A 14946-nucleotide genomic window follows, 5' to 3' on the forward strand; every position below is an offset into this window, starting at 1 on the left:
TTCCCTCAGTTTGGAAGCAAATTTGCATGGACATCATGCAAAGCGAACCAGATATGAATGGAGCCCTCAGACTCAGAGGCACCAGCCTGCCAGTCAGCTCTTTCCACCAGTCCTTGGCAACACTGACCTTCAGAACCTGAAAACCGATTGACAGCTCAACTCTCACGAACGCCTGGAGGATAGGGGCAACCCCCTTGTAGGCCCATAAAATTGGGGGGCCTGTCCCAAACTTCACCAAATTTCAGTATTTGTCTAAGGAGAGTCCCTTGCAGCTATGCTGCAAATTTCATGACTCTAGCTCGAAAAACACCCCCCAGAGCCTAAAAAAAAAAAATCCATAACTAAAATAAGTTAGCATGAATGTTAAAACAAGATGAGAATTTAATAAGGCTAGTTTTATTATGAACATGTAAAGTACATATATCATGAGAGTGAATGACTGAACAAAACGTAGCATACCTAATGTCATAAAGCAAGAATAGTATAATTTAGGGACGATAATGAGAGGGGAACAATATTCCAATTCTCACCCAGTTAATGCTTGTATCTGTAAATTTCAGACTTTATGTTTGTATTGTATTGTGTATGTTTTGTTCTGTTGTTATGTATTATATGCTTGTTTGTATGTTTATGGATATGAAATAAAACTATAATTTTAAAAAAATAAAATAAATTCCACAGATTATAAAGGACCCAATTTTTTTTCAGGAAACCTGGAAATAAAGCCGAACACTCGATGGGTATTCGGCTTATTTCTGTTTACCGGGGGGGGGGGGGGGGAAACGAGGCCAATAAACCTGAACCCATAATTTACCAGGGAATTTTTTTGCACACCCCTAGTGGTATGCATCAATGGCAGATGCAATGTCACCTGATATAAGAATATAAGAACATAAGAAGAGCCCTGCTGAATCAGACTGCTAGTCCATCTAGTCCAGCATCCTGTCTTACACAGTGGCCAATCGGTTATTCTGGAGGTTCAACAACAGAGCATAGAGGCCGAGGCCTTCCCTTGATGCTGCCTCCTGGCACTAAGATTCAGAGGCTTACTGCCTCTGAACATGGAGGTTCCCTTTAGTCACCATGGCTACTAGCCACTGATGGACCTATCTTCCATGAATCTATCTGTTCCCCTTTTAAAGCTGTCTGTGCCTGTGGCCATCGCTACCTCCTCTAGCAGCAAACTCCACCTTTTAATCACTCGCTGTGTAAAGCAGTATTTCCATTTGTCCATCCTGAATCTACTGCCTATCAGCTTCAGTGGATCCCCTCGAGTTCTAGTATTTTGGGAAAGGGAGAAAAAGTTATCTTTGTCAACTCTCTCCAACCCATGCATAATATTATAAACCTCTATCATGTCCCCCCTTAGTTGTCTCTTTTATAAACTGAAAAATCTTCAGCCTTTCCTCATAGGCAAAGAGCTCCAATCTCCTAATCATATCACTTGCCCTCTTCTATACTTTTTCTAGCTCTTCAATGTCCTTTTTGAGATTTGGTGACAAGAACTGTGCACAGTATTCCAAATGAGGCCACGCCATAGATCTATTCAGGGCCATTATATTATTGGCTACTTTATTTTCAAACCCTTTCCTAATAATCCCTTACATAGAGTTTGCCTTTTTCACCATGGCAACACATTGGGTCGACACTTCCATTGAGCTATCTAATACAACCCCAAGATCTTTTCCCCTCTCAGCCTCAGCATGTTCAGACCCCATTAGCCTATGTTTGAAATTGTGATTTTTTGGTCCCAGTGTGCATCCCATTACACTTAACTTCATTTGCCACATTATTGCCCACTCAACCAATTCGCTGAGAGATCCTCTTGGAGCTCTTCACAGTCACGCTTGGTTTTCATTTCTCTTCACTGCCATCATCCATACTTGGACTGGAAGTGAGTTTCTACATGTGCAGCAATTCCTCTGAAACTCAATGCCTTTATGCCAGTTCAGTTGCTTCCCATTGGATACAACAGCCATGTTTATTTATGTAACATTATGGTGAGTTTCCTGAATTTAAAAAGTAGCAACTGACCGGAGGATGTGCTGACCTAAATACTTGTGGGCACCAGGAAGCCCTAATTGGCCTTGGCTCCCCAGAGGAAAAAATAGCTGCAAGACCCATTGGTGCAAATAAAGGATATTTTATTGTGCTAGTAAAAAGTTACCAATGCATTTCACACAAAGCTTCCTCAGGGCAATATGCAATATCTTATTTCTTTTGCCTTCCGAGAATTTTCCTTTCTCTTTTATACAATCATAAGAATGGAATAAGCTGGACTGTTTTAAATAGTTGGTTTTTTTAATTGGTTGCTTTTAAATCTTTGTTCAGCTGTATTCTTGATTTGCATTTGGCAGTCAAATAGCTTTTATAATACAGATTCTTATTATGCAAACTCATTCCTTATAATTGTGTACTGGATATTGCAGATTCCGCTGAGGAAGCTGTGTGCAAAACACATAGCAAAGATTTTAGTTGTACAATAAAATATCATTTTTCATTTGCACCACCGGCTCTTTTGCCTAATGTTTTTCTCTGTGACTGGCATGGTCCTTCTGTTTTCTCTTGGCTCCCCAGAACCAATGCATGTTCAGGAATGTACATCTGCTGCCACATTTACTGTATTTACTGTAGGACACACCAATGCCTTATTCCATCAAGTTAAAGGTAGTCCCCTGTGCAAGCATTGGGTCATTACTGACCCATGGGGTGATGTCACATCACAACATTTACTAGGCAGACTAGGTTTACGGGGAGGTTTGCCATTGCCTTCCCCAGTCATCTAAACTTTACCCCAGCAAGCTGAGTACTCATGTTATCAACCAGGGAAGGACAGAAGGCTGAGTCAACCTTGAGTCGGCAACCTGAAACTGACTTCCATCAGGATCGAACTTAGGTTGTGAGCAGAGCTTTGACTGCAGTACTGCAGTTTATCACTCTGCACCACAGGGCTTTTCCTTATTCCTTAAGGAAATGGAAACAGCATGCAATGTATTTCTACTGCCCAGCAGTAGGAAGATTGTATCTGTAGGTGAAACTCTGCTGGTGGTTGTGCAGCTGCACACCCTTTATATCAGTGAGCCCACTGCTTATTAGTGTAACCTGCAAAGTAGAAGATCCAGCCAGCTCTTTCACCAGCCCACTATTGCTATTTTACAGTTCAATCAGCATATTAGAGCTCTGTGGCCTGGTATCAGCCATAGTTTTTAATTGGGCTGTAAAAGCATCCCATTGTAAATTATTTTCACTTCAGACATTTTGCATCTGTACATCAAAGCTTTCCGTTTCTTCCTTTCAGGGTATGAGATAGGCTTGAGAAGGTAGGGTGGGTGAGTTGTCAGAACGGATTAATGTTTTTCTTTACTGTCTCTTGCCCTAAGAAAATAATTGATGGGTGCTTCAAGGATTAAGAAATCAACCTAATTTTTTATAAATAACTTTCTCATCATATTAATCTAACAGAATTGGGTTTGCTGAGCAAGACTTAAGCCTTCACTGCTTCGGTTATGCTTAGCTCCACAACATTTTCAAATCTATAGATTTGAATGCCAAACAGATTGTCACTCTTGTCCTATATATTTTTTTTTACCCCAGGCTACTGCTTTTCAAATATCAGCGCCCAATACTTTCCACAGTTTAAATTTCAAAAGAATAGCAAAAAAAAATAAACAGATGGGATAAATTACTCATATAGCGCTGAGCCTTTTGTTCCTTGAAAACAGATCACTCAGAGGACAATGATGTCTTTAACACTATCAGCCACAAAGAGTTAGTCCTAATAAGCTTTTAGAACACCAAATCTGCCCACACAAAAGAAATCAGACTAAGTAGTATCTTTCGGTTGCAAGTCCCAGATCTGGTTTATTTATAAAGCAATAAATATTCAAAGAAGCACAAAATAAATTGCACGGGTGTGTGTAAACAAACTGTACAATAACTGAACCAAGTTCAGGAAGGATTGCTGAAAAAGACTTCAAGAAGCACAATGCTGTCATCCTGAGTGGGAAATAAGTGACGGAAGGGAAAGGTGCTTAGAAGCACTTGCGGTGGACAATTGACGGACCAGCCTCATCATATTCCTGTTTACTGATCCACATCTGCTGGAAAGTTGAGAGAGATGCTAAAATGGAGCCGCCAATCCAGACAGAGTATTTCCGCTCAGGAGGGGCAATGATCTAAAGGGAGAAAAAGTAACAAGGTTCTCAGACGAAGCGACATCAGCATGGCTACATCAGTCAATATAACTGCTTACATTGTACTTTCTTTTCAAAACGGTTTCCCATTTGTAACAGATTTTCAAGCTTTATGTTAATTACTCTGTGACCTTGCCCTGATTCTAATTTCCATTTGGGGGCATGAGACCTGCCCTCTCACCTTGATTTTCATGGTGCTGGGAGCCAAAGCAGTGATTTCTTTCTGCATACGATCAGCGATTCCAGGGTACATGGTAGTACCACCCGACAGTACGTTGTTGGCGTACAGATCTTTGCGGATGTCAATGTCACATTTCATGATACTGTTATAGGTTGTTTCATGAATACCAGCAGATTCCATCCCTAGAAAATAAAAGGAAATAGATCAGAAATTGAAAGACAAATCACTGAAAAGAAAGGTCAACATTTTAACCATCATTAATAAATATAAGACCACAAGGACAGGTCCAAACATAAGACACGTTTTCTGTAAAGAAGAATTTGGCATCAAATATGGAAAAGCTGGTGCTTCCGACCAGCTTAAATTACAAACAGACGGTTTGTTTGATAACACAATGATCAGAAAATGTGACACAATGCCAGCTCACACCTTTTCCTTCTTCTGTAATCTCCATGTAACACAGACATTTATGCTTGTGCACACCTAAAGTCTACATAAGTATGATTATGCAAAACCTGTCCAGATCTGGGGACCTTGGAAACAGAACCACTGTGATCACAGAAATTGCTGCTGGCTTTATCCTTGGACAACTGGTTCACTCACAGAAAAGGTTGGGGCTGCTTCCATGGGTAATGGCCATCTGGCCTTTGACAGTGTGTTGAGTGGATGGCTACACCACACATGTAAACATAAATTGATATACTGATGTGACAGCACAGTACAGTTTTAAGAGCAGAGCTAATTTGATTTAACACGCTGAAGTCCAAGACAATCAAAGCTTTCAAGACAACAGCTTGTACGGGATCTTAAAGACCTAGGAGAGAATGTTAGCAATTGCCTTTGAAAGGGGAGAAATGCAGAGGTCACATTTATGAAGGCAACAGATGATGAAGTTATGAGCAGGGGCTTAGCTGTAAACATGAGGCGAAAACACATCAGAAGTATGTATTCAGGATTACATTCCAGTGTCTTAGTTGACAGGTGGCTTCTTTAAGAGGACTGAAATTTGATCTTTAACAAGGTAACAGCTGATGAACAGCTGCATTTAACACAGAGGGTTTATAGTGTAAACACTTGCTGCGCCCATCGGACTTATTTGGCAATGCGGAGGTACAGGATTATGATCTCAGCCATGTCAGTGGCTGGTTTTAGAAAATATGAACCTACATAGGCCTTTCGGGATCTTCAGATCAACTCTGGAATATTTACGGGGTGCAATTCTCAGACAAAGCAATGCATCACCATTATTCATATTGTCCCTGAACTTCACGTGTGCCTCAAATATGGAAGACATAACAGGTATGACTGAATTAACACATAGGCAGTCCACACCACAAATTTGAAGGGGAAAAAAGTCAAAACCATAATCTTTTGTGATAGATGTTCCATTCCATTAGTTGGAACCTGCTATTAATAACAGAATGGATTCCACACAATCAAAGGTGCCGTTCTGAATTTCAGTAGCAGAGAACAAAGGCATTTTAATAGTCCTAAACATGACATATAGTTGAGGTTAAACTGAGAAACAGAAAAGGTATTTTAAGAGCAACTATTGTGATTATTTTCTTGTTTTACTCCTTACAATATGACACCCTTGTTTTTAATGCAAGGAGGTTTATATCTTCTGCATGTATATTGGGACACAGGCCTAATAGGTAGGATCCCTAAGCAATCTGGAGGAAAAAATGTCCTGCCCTTTTAATAGAGGTTTAACATATTGAACTTAGCAGCTGACGCTTTTCCTGGCATGGTAAATAAAATTCTATTAAGCCTCTATGAAAGAAACAGGACTTTTTGTTTCTCCAGGCTGTTGGTAACTCTACCATTATGAGAATAGTCGCTTAGAACAAAGAACTTGACCAGAGAAATAATCACATATGGTCTTAAATACAAGAGGTAGATGCTTTCCTTCATCTCTGTGGCTAAATGGCACCCATGATATAATTAGTAATTTTGCTGACAGAGAGGAGCCTCACAGAACTGGAAAATTTAATCTAGAAGACCCATCAGAAGGATAAAGTAACTAAGCATCAGAGGTACATGTCCACCAAGACAGGCCAAGTTACTCTTCTATGTAAAACACAGAAATGAGGTGTTCTCCATCCTGAAAGCTTATAATCGCTTACTAAATGGTCACCTAATTTCTGAAATGCTAATCATGACATATATACTGGGTTGCCAATTCTGGGTTGGGAAATTCCTGCAGATTTGGGGGTAGAGGGCGGGGAGGAGAGGAAAGGAGGTAAGCAGGGTATAATGCCATAAAGTCCACCCTGCAAAACAGCGACTTTCTCCAGGGGAATCTCAGTAGGCTGGAGATCAGTTGTCAGTCCAGGAGATCTCCAGGCCTCTCCAGGAGGTCGACAACCATATAAAGTCACTCTGAAATGTTGCTTGGCCATGCTTCTAAGATTTTTGAGGGATTTTGTGATAAAGTAAATTGAATATTTGGCCTACATGTTGCATGTACCACTTACATGTACCCACTTGCATGTATCCACTTACCAATGAAAGATGGTTGGAAGAGAGTTTCGGGACAGCGGAAACGCTCATTCCCAATTGTGATGACCTGGCCATCAGGCAATTCATAGCTCTTCTCCAGAGAAGAGGAAGAGGCTGCAGTAGCCATTTCATTCTCAAAATCCAGAGCAACGTAGCACAGCTTCTCCTTAATATCACGGACAATTTCACGTTCAGCTGCAGAGATAAACCCAGAGATTCATGGGATGGCAAAGGAAACTGAGGCCACAAAGGAAACCAGTAGAAACACTTTTAGAGAACTGATAAAATCTTTTCTGTGAGCTGCTGAGCTGATATGCCCTTATAAAAAGGTTTTCAGGGTACACAAGAGTGCGGGAGTGGGGGGGAGGACTCCCAGAAATCATTCCCAGGGTCTGTGGGAGTGTGATTGGAGAAGCAAAGCCAGAAAAAAATGACAGATATAGGGGGTTACCGCACTTTGTATTCCCAGGAATGTATTAAGAGTTTGAAAATGTTGTAAAAAACATCGCTTTAAAAGGGTTTTTGGATACATTGGCTTATAAATGGTTGGAAGACGTCTTCACAGTTAAAGGGGCCAAACAAAGTGCAAACAGTATTTTTTATAACGTTTTCAAACTCTTAATACATGGGTGGGAATACATAGAAAGTGTGAACAGTATTTTTTATAACATTTTCAAACTCTTAATACATTGCTGGGAATACTAGTGCGGTAACAGCCATAGAAGAAAGCCAGTGTTACAAAGTGGTTACAGTGTCAGACTAGGACCTGGGACAACTGGATTTGAATCTCCGCTGTGCCACAGAAGCTTGCTAGGTGATGGCCATGGGCCTCATATAGTCCTTTCAATTTTATGTGATTTGGGTGTTAGTATTCTGATAAAAATAATCTGTGTAAGATTAGGAATGTAGTTAGTTAGGAATGTAATTCATTAGGAATGAAGATGAACTTGTATTTTTAAACTTCATGAAAGACTATGAATATATTTGATGTGAAATGTACTTGTTTTATAATAGACGAACACGTTAAACTACCTTATATTGACTCAGACCACTGGTCTATCATGGTCAGTATTGTCTACTCTGACCATCAGTGGCTCACCAGCATTCTAGGATGAGATCTTTTACATCATGTACTAGCTACCCTGATCCTTTTGCCTGGAGATGTCAGGAATTAAACTTGGGATCTTCTACATACAAAGCAACACTCTACCACTTAGCCAAAGACACTCTTTTTATTTATATACGCAGCTGAATTTGTAAGACGAAATAGCTATTTAGTGTTCAATATTTCACTGCTGAGTCTGCATATGTACACCACAGACATTATTTTAGTCAGCTAATGACATCTTTTGACTGCTTCCCTGAGGTTCAGAAATACTGACCGCCCTGTTTCAGAGTAAATCTAAAATGTGCTTACCAGTTGTCACAAAGGAATAGCCACGTTCAGTCAGGATCTTCATGAGGTAGTCAGTGAGATCTCTGCCCGCCAGATCTAGACGCATGATGGCATGAGGCAGAGCATAGCCTTCATAGATGGGGACATTGTGTGTCACACCATCCCCCGAGTCAAGGACAATACCTGTGAAACAAAAATGACTGAAATTGGCTGTCTATAAGCTATGTAGGTGCCCCATAAAATAACAGTTCAATGGAATGGAATATATATTCATGGCTGAGGCTTTTGTAAGGTGTAAGTGACTATTATTCTGAAAGGAGAGCATCTACTTCAACTACGGGTTTAAACATTCTCTGACCACCATCACCAAGGTGAAGATTGCCTTAAATTCAACTTTAACTCTTCATCTTAGTTCCCATCTTCAATTTTATGCCAACATTGTTTCACTCTTCAGAGCCTTCACTATGCCCTGAATTCCTTTCTGATATATGTTACTCTATATGTGAAATAAAGCAGTTGGATAATATAATATTCCTTTTCTAATAGCCGTACTGATAAATCTAGTATTCATAGTAAAATCTTAGAGCTTTAAAAACAAGTGTCTTCACTTACACTAACTTTTAAGATCTCTATTTTTATACCATAGTACATATTTGAGATTGCTTCCTACAGATTAGTCATGCCTAATGTCCTTTAATCTTTTTAACTGTGTTCACAGTGGTATCCTGCAGATTAGCAGGCTCTTAGCATCTTTCAACCATCCTTGTGTGGTGTTCTTCATATGATGCAGTAGCAGTGTAGAAATTACTCATCCATGGCTGCCATAACATTGTAAGGCCCATCTCTAGATATCAGCATGGCTCTTCTCATCCACATAGCGCTGGGAGTTTGACATTAACGTTGAAGCCATGGATAGGTTGCTAAAGTCAAAATGCGAGAGACCAGTGAATGTCTTCCACCTTTCCAAAATGGTGGAAGAAGGGCCACATTCTAAACTTCATCAGTGAGTGGGAGCACAGATACAGATCATACACTTCTAGAAGCTAAATTTAACACGAAGCACAAAAGAGTGATTCTGTGTACAGGGAGGAAGGTTGTGCCTTATGGAACTAAATGGCAGAGATGGTTAAGAAGAGAAGCCAGTTGCCTTATTACCTGTAGTACGCCCAGATGCATAAAGGGACAGGACAGCTTGTATGGCCACATACATGGCTGGCACGTTGAAGGTTTCAAACATAATTTGGGTCATCTTTTCACGATTCGCTTTGGGATTCAGAGGGGCCTCTGTGAGCAAAGTGGGATGTTCTTCAGGGGCAACACGCAGTTCATTATAGAAAGTATGATGCCAGATTTTTTCCATATCATCCCAGTTAGTGATAATCCCATGTTCAATGGGATATTTCAAAGTCAGGATACCTCTCTTGCTCTGAGCTTCATCACCTACATAGGAGTCTTTCTGGCCCATACCAACCATAACACCCTAGAGGGCAAAAGAGACAGAGAAACAAAATAACATTGTGCCCCATGGGTCAGTGTAATACAATGCACAGCATGATGGACTTGGACACAAGAGAAGCAAGGGAAACTATGCCTTTACTGAGTTATTGAAGTTCATTGGTAGCATGCTCTTTTCAAAAGTAGTTAATTCATTTTGTTCCGGATATTTAACAAATGTAAACTGTGGGAACTTAAGACACATTAGCATTTACTATTTCAAACAGCAGAAGTTTCCTCCAGCAGTAAATATATCTAATTCTCAACATAGCCTCATCTATTAATTCTTACATTTGGAGATTAGAGCCATGAACAGACAAAACAGATCTTTCTACAAACCCTGAGAAAACACCCCAGGTTTGCACAATAATCTGAAATCTAAAAACACTTACACACACACATTGGGGGATTAAAACCCCCAAAATAATAGAAGTAACATCAGTAGAGTTAAGAAACAGATGCCTTCATAGGCTTTTGCTAGGCAACCACAACAGCCTTCTGGCCTTGGTTTCTGTCAGTAAAAGGCAATGGGAGGCAACTAAAGGGCAACTTGCTACCACATGACTTGCATGACTTACCCAGGCCTGGTTGCTTGCTACAGTTCAATAGCAGCCACCCCACAAAAGCCAGTTTTGTGCAATAGTTAGTGTTTTAGACTACGATCTGGGAGACCCAGGTTCAAATCCTCACTCTGCCATGAAATATTAATGGGTAACCTTGGGCTGCTCACTTACTCTCAGCCTAACCTACCTCATAGGGTTGTTGTGAAAATAAAATGGAAGAGAATGATGTGGACTTCTTTGGGTCCACTTTAAGGAGAAAGGCAGGGTATAAATATAATAAACAAATAATAACTATAGCTGAAGATGGGGGGCAGGCAAAATATAGGTTGGTTGGTGATGGGAAGAAGAGCAGGGAAAGGTGACTTCCAGGAGGCTTCCAGGAGGAGTGAAAGAAGAAATAGTGTGTGTGTGTGGGGGGGAGGGGGTTACAGAGAAAACTGAATTGCCCCTCATAAGTCCTTGTGCAATCCCTACCATGCAACTGGGCCTGGCCCAGCAGCCATCACGCCACAATTCCCAGGAAGAAGCCTCCGGGGTAGAGAATGTGGGGAAACTAAAGATGGGTGGACAGAGAAAAAAATGTGGCTGGTGCTTGGGAAAGGGAGAAGGAGGCAAAAAAAAAAAAAAAAAAGGTGAGAGGCTATGGGGCTTTCAGGAAAGGAAAAGGGGAAATAATACCAGAGGGAAAAGGAGATGCAGCCCGCAAGTCCTTCTGGTTCCCTCGCTTGTTCTCTTCTATACTGTTTCCCACTAGTGCAATTAGGAATGTATACACCATTCCTATTCATTTCAGTGCATTCAGGCTAAGCTGAAGTATCTTACTGCTCAAATTGCTGCAACAGCTGTTTGTGTGGGTGGGTACAATCCAGCCACTTCTTAACCCCCACTGATTTAAATGGGAGGCACAAAAAGTATTTATGTTTTCAAAAGTTGTAGCTGTACTTCCCTACAGTTACCACAACATTTTTCCAATATATAATAAACCAGGCACACTCCAATTTTTGCACCAGAATCAATGGAACATGAACTCATGGATCATGCCTTTGTTTTCTCAATGTTTCTATGGCAGTAAATTTCTCTGCACCGCTCTGCAAATGTCACAGTTATTCACAAACTAACAAAGTGACATGATCCTCTGTGGCATTCCCATAATCATGCCAGGCAATACTTACATACCATATAAGCATATTCTTTTTTCCTTGGAACTAGCAGTTTAAAATACTGCTGCAAAATGTGTTAATGATTTCTAATAATAACTGGCAAATAATTTGGACACCAAGTCCCTTTTCCAATCATGCAAGAGGTACAGAGGAGATTTTTGCAGGAAATGTCATACTGGAGATCTGCTTTTAGTACTTTTAATCCAACCAAGAGTCTCAAATGCCAAGGATCTATTATGGTTCGCAGGCTGTTGCTCAAAGCCGTAGGGGTCTTACGAAGCTATTTTTCATCAGAAAGCAACAGAAGATGAACAGGAAACGGTCAACAAAGGAAACAAGATAACGGGACCAACTTATGTTTTAATTATTGTAAAGGAAAGAAATTAGAGGATCAGAGTTAGGAAGCTTAAGGAAAAGGGGAGAATATTCGTTGTTGTGTAGGATCAGGGAGACGGAGTTGAAATCACTGCTCAGTCATAAAGCTTGCAGGGTTATGGTAAGCCTTGGCTCAGGGCTGTTGTAGGAATACAGTGGGATGACCTGAGCATATTGTTCTGAGCCCCTTAGAAGGTGGATGGAATGCAAATGAGATCAGTAAGATATTATCTGAATGAGGAGTTCGGGTGTGTTACAGTTAGTATTTATTCAGGAACAGCTTAACTGTACAAGCAACCCAAGTGACCACATGGGACAGTAAAGACCGGAGGGCTTGTTCACACGTCACAAACTCTACCTGGAAGTCCTAGACATGTAGCCTGTTAACTAGAAGTGCTCTGGGAGTTTCATTCTGGAAACTTAATTTCAGACTCATATGGGCCTGATTTGGATCACGACCCCTGTGTGCAGGAGAGGGGGTTGAAGCCTCCACTCCCAGTGCCATGTTCCTGACCCAAAACAGCCAGGGGAACTATTTGCCCTGTTAGGTAATTGGCAGAATCATCCTCTGCAACACTGCAAGAGATGCTAAGGCACACTTTGCAGTTGCAGACTGTGGGCACTTTCACACATGCCAAATAATGCACTTTCAATCCACTTTTAGTGTACTTTAATGATCGTTTGCAAGTGGATTTTGCCAGTTCAGACAGTAAAATCCAGATTCAAAGTGCATTGAAAGTGGATTGAACGTGTATTATTTGACATGTGTGAGAGTGCCCTATTTGTAGGGGAGAGGGACGCTACTTCTGAAGAAAATGTATTTAGCACCTCTATTATATTAGGCATGTGTAACACACTTTCATACAGCCCAAATAATGCACTTTCAATCCACTTTCAATGCACTTTGAAGGTGGATTTTACTGTGTGAACTGGCAAAATCCACTTGCAAATGATCCTTAAGGTGCAGTGAAAGTGGATTGGAAGTGCATTATTTGGGCTGTGTGAAAGAATTGGCACTGGACAAGTGTAAGGTGGGGGCGGAGAGAGGAGAGACGGAATCGATTTCATTCTATATAAGTTAATGCAGATTTGAAGAATTCAGAATAAGGAGAGTTTGGGGCTGCTGTTCAATACGTGTTTCCGATTGGGATACCAAAAAAAAAAGAGGGAGGAGAGAGGGAAAGGCATTGAGGATGATCAGGAAGAGGAGAAAAGTTTTCAGCAAAGGGGGAGAGGTCCAGGTTGGAGAAGAAAACAAGAGAGCTGGATTGGGGAAGGCAGGGAGAGATGGGGTACACAGCAGTGCTGGAAAGAGTTCCTGGGCACTTTCACACCGCCCAAATAATGCACTTTCAATCCACTTTCAATGCACTTTGAAGGTGGGTTTTACTGTGCGAAGTGGCAAAATCCACTTGTAAGCGATCGTTAAGGTGCAGCGAAAGTGGACCGAAAGTGCATTATCTGGGCGGTGTGAAAGTGCCCCTAGAGAAGGGAAATGGGCGAACTGACTGGCAGAGGCCGTTGGTGCACGGGAGGTTTGGCCTCGGATTTGCTCCTCTCTAGATGCCCATTTTCCCCATCCTAATTCTCAAAACTCTGCATGGGGGCTGATGGCTGAGTTTGGAGAATCCGGATGGGGAAAACGGGCATCTAGAGAGCGGCAAATCCAAGGCCAAACCTCCCGGGCATCAATGGCCTTCCACAATGGGCAGGGTGGCCTTTCGCCGGGGAACGGGGCTGGGCGACGCTCCGGCACCCAGGAGAGCGCCCAGGGGAGGCGGCGTTACCTGGTGCCGGGGGCGGCCGACGATGGACGGGAAGACGGCTCGGGGGGCGTCGTCTCCGGCGAAGCCTGCCTTGACCAAGCCCGAGCCATTGTCGCACACGAGGGCGGTGGTCTCCTCGTCGTCACACATCCTGGGGAGGAAGCAGGGAGCTGCAAGACACAAAGGGCGGCGAGGCTCAGCGGGGCGGGCAGCAGCAGAGCCCTGGACGTCGCCTCCGCCCGCCTTCCCCGGCTCGACGTCGGAATCCAGCCGCCCCCCCCGGGGACTTTTGTTGGGGCCCCAGGTCCAAAGACATCCGAGCGCCATCCGCAGAAGGCTGAAGCAGGTGCCGATTTTTTTAATCTGGCTTCGGATCGAGCCGGCCCGAAGTCAGGACGACCCGTCTGAAGCGATTCCTCGGGCACTTTCACACACAACAGCCTCAACGATGCGCTTCCAGTCCACTTTCAGCGCACCTTCACTCTCGCTTGCAAGGGGATCTTGCGAAATCCACCTTCAAAGTGCATTGAAAGCGGATCGAAAGCGCATTATTTGGGCCGTGTGGAAGGGCCCGGTACTGATTGCAGTTCTGACCCCACCCCGTTCCTTTCCTGACTACGCCGTTGATGCCCGGGAGGTTTGGCCTTGGATTTGCCGCTCTCTGGATGCGCATTTTCCCCATCCGAATTCTCAAAACTCCGCATGGGGGCTTAAGGTTGAGTTCTGAGAATTTGGATGGGGAAAATGCGCATCCAGAGAGCGGCAAATCCAAGGCCAAACCTCCCATGAATAAATGGCCGAACTTATCCCCCAAAGTTTTGGTGTCCGTGCTTTCCAAGGTGTCGCATCTCGGGGCGGGGGAAGGCGCGCAAGCTCGAAAAAGTCAGTGAACACAACAACCTGGATGGTTCCCTTCCCCTCGACAGCGAAGGCGCGAACTGATGGGGGCGGGGGGAGGAGGCTTCACTCCTGCCCCCAGTTGTGTGTCAGTCCCAACGCCAATTCCAAAGTTGCCCCCCCCACCCCACCCGCCGCCCAGCAAACCCCCCCCCCCCCAACGAACCCAGGATGCGATCCAGAATCCAGTTTGGGAAAGGGCTCTGGTTGAAGCCGATCTGGTCGCATTGCCTTGAATCGGGGCGAAAACGCACGGGCGCTTGAGCCTCCTTTCTTCCCTGTTCCAGCCAGGATCCAGCCAGGATCGAACGCACGGCCGTGCGTTCGATCCTGGCTGGATCCTGGCTGGAACAGGGAAGAAAGGAGGCTCAAGCGCCCGTGCGTTTTCGCCCTTGGACTACAACGAATTCAACGCATTC

The 14946-nt window shown here is 43.0% G+C and overlaps 1 protein-coding gene across 1 annotated transcript; it reads right to left on the reverse strand.

The window, feature by feature from the left end:
- Positions 1 to 3835: 3835 nt before the first annotated feature.
- ACTC1 (actin alpha cardiac muscle 1) lies at positions 3836 to 13800 on the reverse strand. Its single transcript, XM_056850739.1, has 6 exons — positions 13652 to 13800; positions 9428 to 9752; positions 8294 to 8455; positions 6880 to 7071; positions 4375 to 4556; positions 3836 to 4175 (listed from the first exon to the last, which is right to left on the reverse strand). The coding sequence occupies exons 1-6, from the start codon at positions 13778 to 13780 to the stop codon at positions 4032 to 4034; spliced, it is 1134 nt and encodes a 377-aa protein (XP_056706717.1). The 5' UTR covers positions 13781 to 13800; the 3' UTR covers positions 3836 to 4031.
- Between the last annotated feature and the right edge of the window lie 1146 nt (positions 13801 to 14946).

This window comes from Euleptes europaea, chromosome 6, assembly GCF_029931775.1.
Source record: "Euleptes europaea isolate rEulEur1 chromosome 6, rEulEur1.hap1, whole genome shotgun sequence".
NCBI lineage: Eukaryota > Metazoa > Chordata > Lepidosauria > Squamata > Sphaerodactylidae > Euleptes > Euleptes europaea.